Genomic DNA, 17,322 nt, shown 5'->3' with positions numbered 1-17,322 from the left:
CCTCCTTTCCCGCAGGGACACTCCCCTCTGGGGGGCGGGCAAGGCGGGGTTAGGCTCCTGGGGTGGGACGGCCTTGCTGGGAGTACAGCAGGCAAGGGAGTGGCCGCCAGGACTCCAGTCTGAGCCGAGCCTCCATTGAGTTAGTGTCCAGAGCAGCTCGCGGCAGCCTTCAGCAGCCTGTGTGCCACACGAGGCTGCCTAGACGGAGCACAGGGTGACGAAGGGGCGGGGGCAGCGCCATGTCTCAGCACCGGCTCCGTGTGCCTGAGCCTGAGGGCCTGGGTAGCAAGAGAACCAGCTCAGAGGACAACCTCTACCTGGCTGTACTCAGGGCCTCCGAGGGCAAGAAAGGTAGTTGGCATTCCTTCTGGGCAGGGAATTCCTTCTTGGTGACAGGAAGGGTCCTTCCTGTACCAGGAAGCCTTGGCACATAGTGGGGGTGGTGGGGCCTTGTTATAAGGGTATGGATTTCGGGCACAGGCTCCAAGATGGGGGCCAGTGATCCATGCCCATCAGTGATTGGTCCTTGAGCTTTAAGCCAGGGACCAGGGTGTCTAGGGCTCTCTGTGTCTCTGGGAAGGCCTGCTGTCCTGTCAGGGACACTTGACTTTCCCTCCAAAAGCCATGCTGGTCCCATGCTCTTGCTCTTGCTCAGCCTGGGAGGAGGCATGTGGGGTGGGGCAGGCTGGGACTTGTATGCTGTGGGCTCTGGGTGCAGTGGCTCTAGACCTCCTCTCTTTCAGAAACAAAGGAAGTTTTGAATAGCACCACCCTGCTAGGACGGGTCCCATTTGTGGACTAGGGCAGGGTAGACCTGGCTGCCTTGATCTCTGGTGTCTGTGTGGGGAGGTTTCTTGGGGGACCTGAGCCTTTTTGATCTGGGAAAGGCGTGGGGTTGCCCGGGTGGAACCTTGTCAGGCAAGATTTGGCCTAGCAGGCCGCTGTGTCTGCCCGATGCTCACCTCTGGGGGCCTTTCTAGGCTTCTCTCAGGCTCAAGGTAAATGGGTTTTGTCTCCTCCAGATGAACGGGACCGCGTGCAGAAGAAAACCTTCACCAAGTGGGTCAACAAACATCTTATCAAGGTTAGTGGGGTCTGCTTGTGAGTTGGGAGGGTTCCCCAGCCCACACCCCCTAGGGTGTTCTCACACTTCCTAAGCTCCCCTTTCATCTCTGAAACCTGTTATTTTCTGTCCTTTCCTCCCACACTCACTCCTGTCTCTTTCTTCCTCTTCTTTCTGGTCTCTCATGGTCTCTGCTGTAGCACTGGAGGGCAGAGGTAGGTGCCTGCATGGGGCAGGGGTGTGCTCCACGCCCCTGCTTCTTCACACCCAGTGCAGTGCCCAGTCCCTGAGTGGCTATGGGGATTCTCATCTGTGGCCATCTTGGTCCCTGCTGTTTTCACAGGCTCAGAGGCACATCAGTGACCTGTATGAAGACCTCCGCGATGGCCACAACCTCATTTCCCTGCTGGAAGTCCTCTCAGGGGACAGCCTGGTATGTGTGTCCCTGACTGCCTGCCTTCCTTGGGGCCTTTTCCTACTGCCCACTCAGTGTCCAGCTTGGTCTCTCACCTTCTCCAGCCTCCTCCAACCCCAACGGCTCCCCCTGGCCAGGGTGTTGGCATTACAACCAAAGGCCAGGCCAGTGAATGGCCATGGCCCCCCGCTGTTCTCTGCCTTTGAGCTCTAACACAGTAACCTCATGCTCTGCTCTGCTTTGGTTTCTCTGCTGCTTGGACTCTGAATCTTGACCTCTGCCCTTTACCCTTTGCCCTGCTCTGGCTGGGCAGCCGAGGGAGCGGGACGTAATCAGGAGTTTGCGCCTGGTGAGTGGTTGTGCCTGCTGGCATGGCGGCACCTGGGCTTCCCAAGACGGTGGAGCCCACTCAACTCACCTGGGGATGGCAGCCACTCCAGCCTGGCCCACATCTGGCTCCTGGGCGGGCTGATGGCTGTGTGTCAAGCTGCCTGCTGCCCTCCCTGCTGCCTGCCCGGGGCTGGGCCAGAGACTCACCAGAAGCTACAGTGGGCACCACTGAGGACCCCCCTTCAATGCCACTGCCCTCCGCCTGTGGCTTCCTGGCTATTGTCTCCTCCCCACTCCCTTCCTTCCTTCCCACAGCTGGGGTTGCTGGCTCTCCGAGCCTGCCCCTGGACTGGTGGTCATCCAGCTGAGATGACCTGGGATGATGGAGGGGCTGCTGCTGCTTTGGGGGTGGCTAAAGGGTGGGGGGCCTTGACGTGACTGTTGCCCTGTGGACTGTAACTGTGTCTTGCCTCCTCTCAGCCCCGAGAGAAGGGGAGGATGCGCTTCCACAAGCTGCAGAATGTTCAGATTGCCCTGGACTATCTCCGACATCGCCAGGTAAGTAAGCCTTCTTTCTACCTATCCCCAGGCTCTAGGTCATAAACCCCAAACCCGGCCACCTCGCTCTGCTGTGGGTTGTGACTGAACCATTTGTTCTCAGGTGAAGTTGGTGAACATCAGAAATGATGATATTGCTGACGGCAACCCCAAGCTGACCCTTGGCCTGATCTGGACCATCATCCTGCACTTCCAGGTAGGTGGCTACCCACCTACCATCCACCTTCCCCTCGGAATTTGGTGGGTTCCATGGCTAGTTGGCTGGCCCTATTTCTGGCTAGGGTGTGGCCCAGGAGGTGGTGCCTTTGAGCCTTCCTGCCAGTCTGAACATATGCTTGCTAGCTCTGTGGCTCCAGGGTGTAATCCTCTCTCGCCAAGATCTGCCTATTCTGTGCCCTCGGGCCCTGGCTAGATAGGGCTGGTAGAACCTCCTTGTAGAGGAATGCATTTTCTGCTGGCTGCCTAGAGAAGTTTCTGGAGCTGCAGGGATACCCTGGGTGACTCATCTATTGCCTGTGCTAGCCTCACAGGAAGCCACAAATCTAAGATCTTGGTCCTAATAGCCAGACTGGCATGGTAGCTGAGTCACATGGGCTGGGCAGCAAACATACAGCTGGGGGACAGGCTGGCATGCACACTGTCGACCCGCCATTGGACTTAGGGTCAGGATGCCAGCCCCACACATCATGTCTAGTTTCCAGACACTCCTCCCTCCACCTGGGCCTGCAACTAGAGAGGTGCCTTGACCCGCCCCGTCACCCCATTAGCTGGACTGACTTTGAGGGTTGCCCTTCTTGTGTCCATTACCCTTCATCTGTGTTGCTTGCTAGCCTCTGGGGGTTCAGGGTATACTCCAGCCTCCCCCAGCTAAGGGGAGCCCAAAAGCATCAATCATTTTTGACAGTAGACATTACTCCATTGTCTTCTGTGGAAGCTGCCTTTTGGAGTGGCCTGGTCTTGAGATAAGTGTGGTAGGCTTTAACCCCAGGAACCTTAAAGTGCCCCAGGTAGCCTGGGAGCCAGGGTATTACAGTTGCATGCTGAGCTGCTCTGCTTCCATGCGGGCAGTTAAAGCATCCGGTGGTGTGGGTGGTGAGGCCGGCCAGATGGCCAGGACTGAACTCCTGCCTCTGTCTGCTGTGTGTGGCAGATCTCAGACATTCAGGTGAGCGGGCAGTCGGAGGACATGACCGCGAAGGAAAAGCTGCTGCTGTGGTCACAGCGGATGGTAGAGGGCTACCAAGGCCTGCGTTGTGACAACTTCACCACCAGCTGGCGTGATGGCCGTCTCTTCAATGCTATCATCCACCGGCACAAGTATGTGTTCTCGTGGAGCAGAGGAAGGCTGGAGGTGTGGGAGCACTTCAAGCGGTGACTTCCAAACACGTCAGGGCCGAGAGGCAGCCGGAGGAGTTATCTTCCACTATTGGGACCTGGTGCCTGCAGGGTGTACTGAATTCCTGAAACTTCCTCTGCTGTCTCCACCAGGGCCTTTCCCAAACACCTCTGTTCTTCCGATCTGGTCATGTCCACATGGACTCTCTGAAGGAACTTGCTGGGTAGGGAGACTGTAGGAGCCCAAGTTGATGATATCTAGCCAGTGTACTGCTCCTATACTGGTGCCCAGAAGAGGCTTCTTGGGCCCCGTTGTTGGGTGTAATGGTGCATGCCTTTAATGCCAGCGCGCTGGCGGAGACACAGAGACAGGAGGTTCTGTGAATCTGCTCTACTTAGGAGTTACATACCAGTCAGCCAGGGTTACACAGTAAGACCTGCCTCAAAACAACAACAACCCACCAACCCCAAACAAGAATCATCTTCCCCATTGTAGATTGCAGCTATTAGTAAAGCAGGTGGTGTGGCTTTAAGAGGGTATGGAGCTGGGCTCTGTTTGCTAGGATGTCTGAAGGAATGTGTCTATTGTAGCCTTGTCCCCACCTTTTCCCTTGTCCCACCTTGTCCGCAGGCCCATGCTCATTGATATGAATAAAGTGTATCGTCAGACCAACCTGGAGAACCTAGACCAGGCCTTCTCCGTGGCAGAGCGGGACCTGGGAGTTACAAGACTCCTGGACCCAGAAGGTATGAACCACTCACTGGCTTTCCCCATCTTCACCCTTGTGGCTCGGGCCCCACTGAACCAGCCTTCCCCTGCAGATGTGGATGTCCCTCAGCCTGATGAGAAGTCTATCATCACCTATGTTTCGTCCCTGTATGACGCCATGCCCCGCGTGCCCGGCGCACAGGATGGAGTGAGGGCCAATGTGAGTGGGTAGCCCACGATGGGTGAAAGGTGGGCCTCAGCCCAGAACCCGAGACCCTAATGCCTGCTTGCTCACCCCCTTGCTCACAGGAGCTGCAGCTTCGCTGGCAGGAGTACCGGGAGCTTGTGCTGCTGCTTCTACAGTGGATCCGACACCACACTGCTGCCTTTGAGGAACGCAAGTTCCCCTCCAGCTTTGAAGAGATCGAGGTGGGCCTGCCTACTTGGGCTGGTGTCCTGTGGTTGTCTTGGTGTAGCTGCTGACACCCCCTCGTGTTCGTAGATTCTGTGGTGCCAGTTTCTGAAGTTCAAGGAGACGGAGCTTCCTGCCAAGGAGGCAGACAAGAACCGGTCCAAAGGCATCTATCAGTCCTTGGAGGTAAAGTGAGACGTGCCTGAGGGAGGTGAACGGGGTGTCTCCTGGCTTGTGGGCTAGCCGGGGGTAGAGATGAGCATCCAGGAGGCCTTATGTCCGGTTCAGGCCTGATCTTGTCCTTGTTCACAGGGGGCAGTACAAGCAGGCCAGCTCAAGATTCCTCCCGGTTACCACCCACTAGACGTGGAAAAGGAATGGGGCAAGCTGCATGTGGCCATTCTGGAGAGGGAGAAGCAACTCCGGAGCGAGTTTGAGAGGTGGGCCTTGCGGAGTGTGGCGGGCAGTGTGGGAGGCAGCAGGCACGGGTGGGGCCCTGCGGTGGCAGGGGAGCCACCCCAGGGTGAGTCATTGCCTGAGGAGGAAATCCCCCCCCTTAGGGTGGGAAACCCAACCAAGCTCCCTTACTCAGGGCCAGTAGGGCAGTACACCCCAGGCAGGCAGTGAGGCCAGAGCAGAGGGGAGCCACTCTCTGGCCCCGGAGTGTGGTGGGCCCAGCGACTCACTGTGGGCCTCTGGGGTCATCTGGTTCATAGGCTGGAGTGTCTTCAGCGCATCGTGAGCAAACTGCAGATGGAGGCTGGGCTGTGTGAGGAGCAGCTGAACCAGGCAGACTCCCTGCTGCAGTCGGTGAGGGGGAGAGGAGAGGCGGGATGAGGGGGCGGGGTGGCAGGCTAAGGGTGGAGTGGGCACCCCTCCAGGCCTGAGGGAGGTGGGAGGAGCCCTGAGCTGCTTACTCTGCAGCCAGGGCTGTGGCCTGCTGGGCTACAGGAGCAGGGTGTGGCACTAGGGCGGGAAAACCAGGCCCTTCTGGTTTGCTGCCAACTCTGACCTCCTTTTGAGAGCAGAACTGGCTTCTGGCCACTAGGCAGGACTCTCAGCCTCCTTGACTCATTCCAGAATAGCCCTCTTCCCTTCATCTCCTCCCTTTTCAGGAAATAGAAAGGGAGACCCCAGCTTCATTGCTGGATAAGTGCCATGGGACCCAGAAGGCCCAGGCTGTGTGGGCCTGGGAGGGAGCAGTTGTGCAGTAGATGACAGAGGGTGAAGCAGGGGGACTGTGTGGACAGAGCTGTGCCGGTCTCTGTCCTTGGGCCTAGCGGGAATCTTTTGGGCGGATCCTGATTCCCCAGAGAAGAGTTGATAGAGATTTGTCTAGAAGCATATTAGGAAGATACGCGGGATCTGGTTGCCGTGAGCCAGACAGGACCTTGATCGTCGGCTGGAGAAGCGGGTGAAGGGGCAGCCTTGAGAACCTTAGGCAGTGAGTAGCAGGGTCAGCCAAACCAGTTCACACAGGACCGTCTTGCAGGACATTCGGCTGCTGGCCTCAGGCAAGGCGGCTCAGCGGGCCGGGGAGGTGGAGCGAGACCTGGACAAGGCTGATGGCATGATCCGGCTGCTCTTCAATGATGTGCAGACCCTTAAAGATGGGCGGCACCCACAGGGCGAACAGATGTACCGGAGGTACGTGCCGTACCTAGGAAGGGTGGGTTAGGCGGCCTGAGACACACCTGACCCTCTTGCCAACTCGCATGCCTTCTCAGGGTGTATCGTCTGCACGAGCGCCTGGTAGCCATCCGCACCGAGTACAACCTCCGGCTGAAGGCAGGAGTGGCTGCCCCTGTGACCCAAGTGACCCTGCAGAGTACACAGAGGCGCCCAGATCTAGAGGACTCTACACTACGCTACCTGCAAGACCTGCTGGCGTGGGTAGAGGAGAACCAGCGTCGAATAGACAGTGCTGAGTGGGGCGTGGACTTGCCTAGTGTAGAGGCCCAGCTGGGAAGCCACAGAGGCATGCATCAGTCTATTGAGGAATTCCGGGCCAAGATCGAGCGGGCACGGAATGATGAGGTAAGCAGGACACTTGGGGTAGGCGATGGTTATGGGCTAGGCCCGGGCCATTGCAGACCTTACGCTCCTCTCTTTTGCAGAGCCAGCTCTCCCCTGCCACCCGGGGTGCCTACCGAGACTGCCTGGGTCGCCTGGACCTGCAGTATGCAAAGCTGCTGGTGAGTGGTGGGACTGCAGGTGGCTGGGAAGGGTGGGCAGCAGCAGTCAGCTGACTCATTCCTTCCTACTTAAAGAACTCCTCCAAGGCCCGCCTCCGGTCCCTGGAGAGCCTGCACGGGTTTGTGGCAGCAGCTACCAAGGAGCTGATGTGGCTGAATGAGAAGGAAGAGGAGGAAGTGGGCTTTGACTGGAGTGACCGCAACACCAACATGGCTGCCAAGAAGGAGAGTTACTCGGTGAGGCAGCTTTTTCTTCACAGTACTGCTGTATCCACCTCTCCCTTCTCACTCACATCCCTATTGTCTCCCACGGTCGGGAGCCCCTAGAGTTCAGCTTCAGGGCTCTGTGGAGACGGGCGTGGGACTTGCCTTACATTTACAGCCTTCCTGAAATTGTCCCTGAGACTCTTTCCTTTTTTGTCAGGCCCTGATGCGTGAACTGGAAATGAAGGAAAAGAAAATCAAGGAGATCCAGAATACTGGGGACCGGCTGCTGCGGGAGGACCATCCTGCCCGGCCCACAGTGGAGGTGGGGGCACGGCTGCAAGGCTTATGAGCTTCGGTAGGGGTGATGGGACTGATGGCGTGGGGGTGGTGTCTAAGGACCGTGTTGTCTCCAGTCCTTCCAGGCTGCCCTGCAGACCCAGTGGAGCTGGATGCTACAGCTGTGTTGCTGCATTGAAGCACACTTGAAAGAGAACACAGCGTACTTCCAGGTGAGGGCCAGAGCGCCTCTGTCTCCTGTGGCTCAGCTGCAGTACCCTGGAAGAGCCCCCATAGCCCCCTGACATATGTGTAGCCCTGACTGCTAGTCCTCCTTGGGGGATTCCAATACCTCGTCCCTGGCTTCTTGGCCTTTGCTTGCCTGGGGTTTGGGCTTGTCAGCTTTGTGTGACCCTTCCTGCTGCCCTAGTTCTTCTCGGACGTACGGGAGGCAGAGGAACAGTTGCAGAAACTACAGGAGACATTGCGCAGGAAGTACACCTGTGACCGCTCCATCACCGTCACCAGGCTGGAGGACCTGTTGCAGGATGCCCAGGTGAGGCAGATGTGAACAAGAAACAGAGGGACAGACTAGATGGAATGTGGGCTCTGTGGGTACCTGTGGATGGGGTGGAAGGCCAGCAAGACCAAGGAGACACACAGGGGTGCAGCTGTGCAGCAAACAGAAAGATGAGTGCCAGGCTGGTGGGCTGGCATGGACCACTCCCCTCTACCTGAGTAGAGCTGTCAGCAGCTCTGTGGTGGATAGGCATCAATGATTGGAGCAGGCATAGCTGCAGTGCTGTGAGGGGCAGCTGGGCAGCTGGCCGTGGTGCCCATATACACTAGGGCATGGTTGGGGGTATCTCCAATAGTCTCAGTACTCTGGATAGGGAGTCCTAGAGGCAGAGGGGAGAGGAGGAAGCTGGTTCTATGATCTGCAGAGACTGGACCAGCTACAGTACTTACCTGAGAGGATGGGAGAACTTGGTGAGGTTTCTTCTTCCTCTGCTCCCTTCAGGTTAGATGGGGGAGGAGGATGACCTTCTTTTACAGTTAGAAGGGGAGAGAGCAAGGACGAGGTCATTGCGGGGGCTGGTTTGTAAGTAGACCAGCTTCCTTCTTTAGAGGATGCAGGAGTGGCCTTGGGTAGGGTAGGGGTGGGGTACCTAGTCTTGGTTGGAAGAAAGGAGGTCAGTGGAATCAACCTGTGGAAGCCTGTACCCTCTTGCAACTGTACCTGCCTTTAAGTGCCCTCATTCCTAGCATCAAAAGCCTCCCTAGACAGGGTACTGGGGGTGTCTGCTGCTTTCTGAGTCAGGTATCTCTGCATCTGAAGCGAGATGGATTAACCCTGAGCCTCCCCTCCCTACAGGATGAGAAGGAGCAGCTGAATGAATACAAGGGGCACCTCTCAGGCCTGGCTAAGCGGGCCAAGGCCATTGTGCAGTTGAAGCCACGTAATCCTGCCTACCCCGTGCGGGGCCACGTGCCTCTGCTGGCTGTGTGTGACTACAAGCAGGTGGAGGTAAGAGCTGGGCTGGGCTGTGCACAAGCCAGATGGGATGGCTTGGCCAGGGCATAGTTTACTTTGCTTATGTTCTTTACTACTCTGACTCTCCCAGGTGACTGTGCACAAGGGTGACCAATGCCAGCTGGTGGGTCCTGCCCAGCCATCCCACTGGAAGGTACTCAGCAGTCCCAGTAGTGAGGCTGCTGTGCCTTCAGTGTGCTTTCTTGTTCCACCACCAAACCAGGAGGCCCAAGAAGCTGTCACTAGGTGGGTAACCTCAGGGTTCATGGCTGTAGGCAGGTTGTTTGCCGTGAGGAGGGTTCTGGACGCTCCTGAACATGGTCCCTGTCTCCTAGACTGGAGGCCCAGCATCAGGCCCTGGTCACACTCTGGCACCAGCTGCACGTGGACATGAAGAGCCTTCTGGCGTGGCAGAGCCTCAGTCGTGACATACAGCTCATCCGCTCCTGGTCACTCGTCACGGTAGGACTGCACACTGGCCACGGGTACCAGGGAGGATGGATGATAGTGTTTTGTGGGCACCATTTGGCCTGGCACCATTCCCAACGACGTGTGCCACCTCCAGTTCCGTACACTGAAGCCGGAGGAGCAGCGCCAAGCTCTGCGCAGCCTGGAGTCGCACTACCAGGCCTTCCTTCGAGACAGCCAGGATGCTGGTGGCTTCGGGCCCGAGGACCGGCTGGTGGCAGAACGCGAGTATGGATCTTGCAGCCGCCACTACCAGCAGCTACTACAAAGCCTAGAGCAGGGTATGTGATGGGCAAGGCCTTGTGGGGCGGCAGGGAGGCGGGCTGTAGGCAGGCCATTTCTGATTAACCTGGTTGCTTCCCCAGGCGAGCAAGAGGAGTCTCGCTGTCAGCGTTGCATCTCGGAGCTCAAGGACATTCGGCTGCAACTGGAGGCCTGTGAGACCCGGACCGTGCACCGTCTGCGGCTACCACTGGACAAAGAACCTGCACGGGAGTGTGCCCAGCGCATCGCTGAGCAACAGGCAGGCGCAGTCCCCATTTATATCTCACTTCCTTCCTCCCAACCCCCCGCAACCTCACCCTCAAGGGAAAGCTGGTTGTTAGACTCTGCTGGTCAGTGTGCTCCTATCTGTTCTCTCTGCAGAAAGCCCAGGCTGAGGTGGAGGGGCTGGGCAAGGGAGTCGCCCGCCTCTCTGCTGAGGCTGAGAAAGTTCTAGCCTTGCCAGAGCCGTCACCTGCTGCTCCCACCCTGCGCTCGGAGTTGGAACTGACCCTGGGCAAGCTGGAACAGGTCCGGAGCTTATCTGCCATCTACTTGGAGAAGTGAGTGTCCCTGTGCAGGTTTTGGGGTCCAGACGGCCTCCTCCCATGAGGGCAGTGACTGCAGACACGTTCTGAGTAGAGGAAAGATGAGGGTGGGGGTGTAAAGCGGCAGCGAGGGCCGTTGGACAGTCTGGCTAGGGGATAGGGGGCGTGGGTTTGTAACCGCACAGCAGCTTGAGGTGGTAAGGAATGCTCAGAGCCCGATGCAGTTTGAAGATCATAGCCATAGATCTTCTTGATGATGGGATGTGAGGTGTGGGAGCCAGCTCAGTGAATAGTGAGGGGAGAGGATGGGTTGGAGCAGAGGTTGCTCCACGTTGTGAGTAGAAGGGAGTACAGATGGGAGGGAGGAGGGAAGGAGAGAGGGAGGAAGGAAGAAGGGAGGGAGGAAGGAAGGAGGGAGGAGGGAGGGAGAGATGCCATGAGGTGTGGCCGGGCTGGTGGGCTCACGAGGAAGGACCAGTCTGCTATGAGGAAGGAGGGCATCTGTGAGTTTGAACGTTGGATGAGCTTCTTGGTGGAGAAACATGGAGACCTAAGAGGAGCATCATTAAGATATTAGAGGGGCAGGGCAGCAAGATGCTCCTCAGGCCTCTTGACCTCATCCCTTTAGGATCGTTCCTTGCTTGAGCTCTTGGTGGCACGAGAGCCTTTCTGGAGCCCAGCCCCTTCTGCCTATCCTCCTGTGCCTACCTGCAGAGTTTCTGCGCTTTTTTTTTCTGTTATTTTTTTTTCCCAGCATATTTTGATTCAGAGGCACAGTAGATACATCCATAGGGCCTGGCTTTCAGAAGCCTTGTGCCCTCAGCATTTACTTCCAGCATGCATTGCTTCCTGTATTACATAGTGCATCCAGCCTTTACTTTTATTTTTAGATAATTTATTTTTATTTTATGTGCATTGGTATTTTACCTGCATTATGGTATTATGCCTGTATGAGGGTTTCAGATCCCCTGGAACTGGAATTACAGAGAGGTGTGAGCTGTCACGTGGGTGCTGAGAATTGAACCCCGGTCCTCTGGAAGAGCATTCAGTCTCCTAACCACTGAGCCATCTCTCCAGGCCCTGAATCCACTCCTCATTAACAAATGCTAATGCAGTGCTAGGATAGGCTCTGGGCTCTGTTCTACTTCCTGTGTGCTCAGCCAGTCTTGAGCTGGAGGTTGAGGACTGTGCTGCAGGTGCTATCACCTGCTCCAGGACTGAAGAATCTGCTGCTCCTAACTGGAGCATCCTCCCTCCGGGTCAGCTAGCTTATGTGACCACTGCTCTGTCTGGCCAGGTAGGGTATGGGCATAGCAGGAAGTACTGAGCGGCTCCAGTTCCTTTGTCTAGGGTGTGTTGCTTGAACACTCGTCTATTTCCTGACTGAGTCTCTCTCTCTCTCTCCTACCTAGACTTAAGACCATCAGCTTGGTAATCCGCAGTACCCAGGGGGCCGAGGAGGTGCTTAAAGCCCATGAGGAGCAGCTCAAGGAGGCCCAGGCTGTGCCTGCCACGCTCCAAGAGCTTGAAGCCACCAAGGCCTCACTGAAGGTAGCATTGGAAACTTGTGCTTCACTGGGGACAGGTTCAGTAGGAGTCTGTGTTAAAATAAGTGATACCCACCCTGCCTTACCCAATAGAAACTGCGGGCCCAGGCAGAAGCACAGCAGCCTGTATTCAACACCCTAAGAGATGAGTTGCGGGGGGCCCAGGAAGTTGGTGAACGGCTACAGCAGCGGCACGGGGAACGGGATGTGGAAGTGGAACGTTGGAGAGAGCGCGTCACTCAGTTGCTGGAGCGCTGGCAGGCTGTGCTAGCCCAGACTGATGTGCGACAGCGGGAGCTTGAACAGCTGGGCCGCCAACTCCGCTACTACCGTGAGAGCGCAGACCCACTGAGCTCCTGGCTGCAGGATGCCAAGAAGCGGCAAGAACAGATCCAGGCCGTGCCAATACCCAACAGCCAGGCTGCCCGAGAACAACTGCGCCAGGAGAAGGTAGGACCCCCGATAGGCGTGGCATGTTGCAGGGTGCAGCCTGTAGCTCGACGCTAACCCCTCCCTCCCTCTCTCCCTCAGGCCCTGCTTGAGGAGATCGAGCGGCACGGCGAGAAGGTGGAGGAGTGTCAGCGGTTCGCCAAGCAGTACATCAATGCAATCAAGGTGAGGCCTCCCCGCTGCAGGCTCCAAAACTCAAACCCGGGGCCCACTTGCGAGTTGAGCAGGCACTGGACTCTTGAGTGGCCCTCACAAGCCTGGACTGTGCCAGAGAAAGCTTGTGAGACAACCTGGGGATCCAGGCGCAGGCAACCAGACTGTAGAGCTGGCAGCTGACTGCCTTGTGTGTCTGTAGGACTATGAACTCCAGCTGGTAACCTACAAGGCGCAGCTTGAGCCCGTGGCTTCCCCAGCTAAGAAGCCCAAGGTTCAGTCTGGATCGGAGAGTGTCATCCAAGAGGTAGGATGGAGGTGGGCCAGGCCTCAGCTGAGCAGGGGGCTACAGGGGGCTCAGGGGGCTCTCAGTTATTGATGGGCATTCTCCTCTCTCCCAGTATGTGGATCTGCGTACACGCTACAGTGAGCTGACCACACTCACAAGTCAGTACATCAAGTTCATCAGTGAGACGCTGCGCCGCATGGAAGAGGAAGAGGTATGTATGCCTCGGGCCGTGTGGGCAGGGTGGGGGAAGTCCCTTTTCCTGACTGCAAATGCAGTCCCTAGGCACCTGTCTGAGACCACTTGTTACAGTTCACTCCAAGCCCCATGCCCAGGGCTGCCCAGTACCCCATCCCAGCACGGCTCCCCAGGTCGCCCTTCCTTTAGGCCCCCACTTGATCCGGCTCGGCTCTGCTCTCGCCTGGTGGCTAGTGCGCCCTTTCTTTTTGTTTCTACATGCATCCCTCTGGCTCACATACATGCTCTTCCTGGGGATTCTGTGTTGATGTCACTGGGGCTCTTGCCCTAGGAAGAGTTGGTGTATGCTGTTGTGGGGTTTGGAGAGGGGCGTCTCAGAGTAACTTGGCCAGGCATGGTGCCATCTGTCTAGTTCCCTACGTCCCAGGTGGCCTTGTGGGCCTGCTTATAGCCCTACCTACTCTTTGCTCCTGGTTTGCCGGCTTAAAAGGCCTTCTGTGCTGGATCTGGTCTGCACGGCTGTCCCTACTTTGGCTGCCTCACCATGTCCCCGCCCCACTGGGCTTTGGGAACAACCCCGCTCCCTGTGAGGGGAGAGGTCCTTTTGTGGGAACCAGGTCTGAGAGGGTCTGGTAGGATTCAGGCAGGACTGTGGTGTGGTGGGTATGGCTTGCAGGCTCTGCAAGCCTCCTGCTTTGCTCTCTTTCTCTCCCCCTGTCCATCTGTCTCCGTCGCCTGTCTGCGGGAAGAGGGGAGGACGCCTGGGCCTCCTTCCCCAGGCTGGTGAGCATGGTGGGGCCGCTATGCTCGCTGCCCAAGTACCCTGGGCGGGTGCACGCTGTCTCCTTGGCTGGGTTGGAACCTCTGTCCTCCCTCTTCCCCCCAAATCGTGCTGTCCAAGTGAACTGTGGTGGTACCTTCCGTGTAATGTGAGCGCCTGGCACCCTCCCTACACTCACGCTCTTCCTCTCTCTGCTGCTGCCGCAGAGGCTGGCTGAGCAACAGCGGGCAGAGGAACGAGAGCGACTGGCTGAGGTAGAGGCTGCGCTGGAGAAGCAGCGACAGCTAGCTGAGGCACATGCCAAGGCTAAGGCACAGGCGGAGCTGGAAGCACAAGAACTGCAGCGGCGCATGCAGGAGGAGGTGGCGCGACGTGAGGAGGCAGCGGTGGACGCACAGCAGCAGAAGCGCAGCATCCAAGAGGAGCTGCAGCATCTTCGGCAGAGCTCAGAGGCAGAGATCCAGGCCAAGGCCCAACAGGTGGAGGCTGCAGAACGCAGCCGGATGCGCATTGAGGAAGAGATCCGTGTAGTGCGCCTGCAGCTGGAGACAACCGAGCGCCAGCGTGGGGGGGCAGAGGGTGAGCTACAGGCTCTGCGAGCACGAGCCGAGGAGGCCGAAGCACAGAAACGGCAGGCTCAGGAGGAAGCTGAGCGCTTGCGAAGACAGGTGCAAGATGAGAGCCAGCGCAAAAGGCAAGCAGAGGCAGAGCTTGCCCTGCGTGTGAAGGCTGAAGCTGAGGCAGCTCGAGAGAAGCAGCGGGCCCTGCAGGCCCTGGAAGAACTGCGACTGCAGGCCGAGGAGGCTGAACGGCGGCTGCGCCAAGCTGAGGCAGAGAGGGCACGCCAAGTGCAGGTGGCTCTGGAGACGGCACAGCGCAGTGCAGAGGCGGAACTGCAGAGCAAGCGTGCATCCTTTGCAGAGAAGACAGCACAGCTAGAGCGCACCCTGCAGGAGGAGCATGTGACCGTGACACAGCTGCGGGAGGAGGCTGAACGGCGGGCACAGCAACAAGCTGAGGCCGAACGAGCCCGGGAGGAGGCTGAGCGGGAACTGGAGCGCTGGCAGCTGAAGGCCAATGAAGCGCTGAGGCTGCGGCTACAGGCGGAAGAGGTGGCTCAGCAGAAGAGCCTGGCACAGGCCGATGCAGAGAAGCAGAAAGAAGAGGCAGAGCGCGAAGCACGGCGACGTGGCAAGGCAGAGGAACAGGCTGTGCGGCAGCGAGAGCTGGCCGAACAGGAGCTGGAGAAGCAGCGACAGCTGGCGGAGGGCACTGCGCAGCAGCGCCTGGCTGCAGAGCAGGAGCTGATCCGCCTGCGGGCTGAGACAGAGCAGGGTGAACAGCAGCGGCAGCTGCTAGAAGAGGAGCTGGCCCGGCTACAGCGGGAAGCAACTGCTGCCACACAGAAGCGCCAGGAACTGGAGGCCGAGTTGGCCAAGGTGCGGGCAGAGATGGAGGTGCTGCTGGCCAGCAAGGCACGAGCCGAGGAAGAGTCTCGTTCTACCAATGAGAAGTCTAAGCAGAGGCTAGAGGCCGAGGCGGACAGGTTTCGAGAGCTGGCCGAGGAGGCTGCTCGTCTGCGTGCCCTGGCTGAGGAGGCCAAGCGGCAGAGGCAGCTGGCCGAGGAGGATGCAACTCGCCAGCGGGCTGAGGCAGAGCGAGTACTTACTGAGAAACTGGCTGCCATCAGTGAGGCCACCAGGCTCAAGACCGAGGCAGAGATTGCCCTCAAAGAGAAGGAGGCCGAGAATGAGCGCCTGCGGCGCCTGGCTGAAGATGAGGCCTTCCAGCGGCGGCGTCTGGAGGAGCAGGCTGCACAGCACAAGGCTGACATAGAGGAGCGCTTGGCCCAGCTGCGCAAGGCATCAGAGAGTGAGCTAGAGAGGCAAAAGGGGTTGGTGGAGGACACGCTGCGGCAGCGGCGACAAGTGGAGGAGGAGATCATGGCGCTGAAGGTGAGCTTTGAGAAAGCTGCCGCTGGCAAGGCGGAGCTGGAGCTGGAGCTAGGCCGCATTCGTAGCAATGCTGAGGACACAATGCGCAGCAAGGAACAGGCAGAGCAGGAGGCAGCTAGGCAGCGGCAGTTGGCAGCTGAGGAGGAGCAGAAGCGCCGGGAGGCTGAGGAACGTGTGCAGAAGAGCCTGGCAGCTGAGGAGGAAGCTGCACGCCAGCGCAAGGTTGCGCTGGAGGAAGTCGAGCGGCTCAAGGCCAAGGTGGAAGAAGCCCGGCGCCTGCGAGAACGAGCAGAGCAGGAGTCAGCAAGGCAACTGCAGCTGGCCCAGGAGGCTGCCCAGAAACGACTGCAGGCAGAGGAGAAGGCACATGCCTTTGTGGTGCAACAGCGAGAAGAGGAACTGCAGCAGACACTTCAGCAAGAGCAGAACATGCTGGAGCGGCTGCGGAGTGAGGCAGAGGCAGCCCGGCGAGCTGCTGAAGAGGCGGAGGAGGCCCGGGAGCAGGCAGAACGGGAGGCTGCACAGTCACGGAAGCAAGTAGAAGAGGCAGAGCGGTTGAAACAGTCAGCGGAGGAGCAGGCACAGGCCCGGGCTCAGGCACAGGCAGCCGCAGAGAAGCTGCGCAAGGAAGCCGAGCAGGAGGCAGCACGTCGGGCGCAGGCAGAGCAGGCGGCATTGAAACAGAAGCAAGCAGCTGACGCAGAGATGGAGAAACATAAGAAGTTTGCGGAGCAGACCCTGCGGCAGAAGGCCCAGGTTGAGCAGGAGCTGACGACTCTGAGACTGCAGCTAGAGGAAACGGACCACCAGAAGAGCATCCTGGACGAGGAGCTGCAGCGGCTAAAGGCCGAGGTAACAGAGGCAGCGCGGCAGCGGAGCCAGGTAGAGGAGGAGCTCTTCTCTGTCCGCGTGCAGATGGAGGAGCTGGGCAAGCTCAAGGCTCGCATCGAGGCTGAAAACCGGGCACTCATCCTGCGCGACAAGGACAACACCCAGCGCTTCCTGGAGGAAGAGGCTGAGAAGATGAAACAGGTGGCGGAGGAGGCCGCCCGGCTGAGTGTGGCTGCCCAGGAGGCAGCACGGCTGCGGCAGCTAGCGGAGGAGGACCTGGCGCAGCAGCGGGCCCTGGCAGAGAAAATGCTCAAGGAAAAGATGCAGGCAGTGCAGGAAGCCACGAGGCTGAAGGCTGAGGCCGAGCTGCTACAGCAGCAGAAGGAGCTTGCGCAGGAGCAGGCCCGGCGGCTGCAGGAGGACAAGGAGCAGATGGCGCAGCAGTTGGTAGAGGAGACGCAGGGTTTCCAGCGGACTCTGGAGGCAGAGCGGCAGCGGCAGCTGGAAATGAGTGCAGAGGCTGAGCGCCTCAAGCTGCGCATGGCTGAGATGAGCCGAGCTCAGGCCCGGGCAGAGGAGGATGCCCAGCGCTTCCGGAAGCAGGCTGAAGAGATTGGGGAAAAGCTGCACCGCACTGAGCTAGCTACACAGGAGAAGGTGACATTGGTGCAGACGCTGGAGATCCAGCGACAGCAGAGTGATCATGATGCCGAGCGTCTGAGGGAGGCCATTGCTGAGCTGGAGCGTGAGAAAGAAAAGCTCAAGCAAGAGGCCAAGTTGCTGCAGCTCAAGTCTGAGGAGGTACCGCCC

General features: G+C 58.5%; 1 protein-coding gene across 4 annotated transcripts in view; it reads left to right on the top strand.

Annotated features, from left to right (window-relative positions):
- Positions 1-17,322, top strand: part of Plec (plectin) — a 59,120-nt gene that overhangs the window by 34,307 nt on the left and 7,491 nt on the right. For 3 of the 4 annotated variants that reach the window (XM_038342989.1, XM_038342993.1, XM_038342991.1), the window contains exons 2-31: positions 1,023-1,084; positions 1,407-1,496; positions 2,289-2,366; positions 2,470-2,562; positions 3,517-3,683; positions 4,333-4,448; positions 4,524-4,630; positions 4,720-4,839; positions 4,913-5,008; positions 5,135-5,262; positions 5,539-5,632; positions 6,315-6,469; positions 6,550-6,859; positions 6,940-7,017; positions 7,093-7,254; positions 7,442-7,546; positions 7,638-7,733; positions 7,931-8,056; positions 8,876-9,028; positions 9,126-9,280; positions 9,370-9,496; positions 9,600-9,783; positions 9,868-10,025; positions 10,148-10,326; positions 11,724-11,862; positions 11,952-12,308; positions 12,390-12,473; positions 12,664-12,768; positions 12,863-12,961; positions 13,933-17,313. In XM_038342989.1, coding sequence (XP_038198917.1) covers positions 1,023-1,084; positions 1,407-1,496; positions 2,289-2,366; positions 2,470-2,562; positions 3,517-3,683; positions 4,333-4,448; positions 4,524-4,630; positions 4,720-4,839; positions 4,913-5,008; positions 5,135-5,262; positions 5,539-5,632; positions 6,315-6,469; positions 6,550-6,859; positions 6,940-7,017; positions 7,093-7,254; positions 7,442-7,546; positions 7,638-7,733; positions 7,931-8,056; positions 8,876-9,028; positions 9,126-9,280; positions 9,370-9,496; positions 9,600-9,783; positions 9,868-10,025; positions 10,148-10,326; positions 11,724-11,862; positions 11,952-12,308; positions 12,390-12,473; positions 12,664-12,768; positions 12,863-12,961; positions 13,933-17,313 — 7,304 coding nt within the window. Of the gene's footprint in view, positions 1-121; positions 352-1,022; positions 1,085-1,406; positions 1,497-2,288; positions 2,367-2,469; positions 2,563-3,516; positions 3,684-4,332; positions 4,449-4,523; positions 4,631-4,719; positions 4,840-4,912; positions 5,009-5,134; positions 5,263-5,538; positions 5,633-6,314; positions 6,470-6,549; positions 6,860-6,939; positions 7,018-7,092; positions 7,255-7,441; positions 7,547-7,637; positions 7,734-7,930; positions 8,057-8,875; positions 9,029-9,125; positions 9,281-9,369; positions 9,497-9,599; positions 9,784-9,867; positions 10,026-10,147; positions 10,327-11,723; positions 11,863-11,951; positions 12,309-12,389; positions 12,474-12,663; positions 12,769-12,862; positions 12,962-13,932; positions 17,314-17,322 lie in introns of those variants that run through there. The other variant, XM_038342990.1, reaches the window with a different exon arrangement.

This window comes from Arvicola amphibius, chromosome 9, assembly GCF_903992535.2.
Source record: "Arvicola amphibius chromosome 9, mArvAmp1.2, whole genome shotgun sequence".
NCBI lineage: Eukaryota > Metazoa > Chordata > Mammalia > Rodentia > Cricetidae > Arvicola > Arvicola amphibius.
This window is presented reverse-complemented; position numbering and strand designations above follow the sequence as displayed.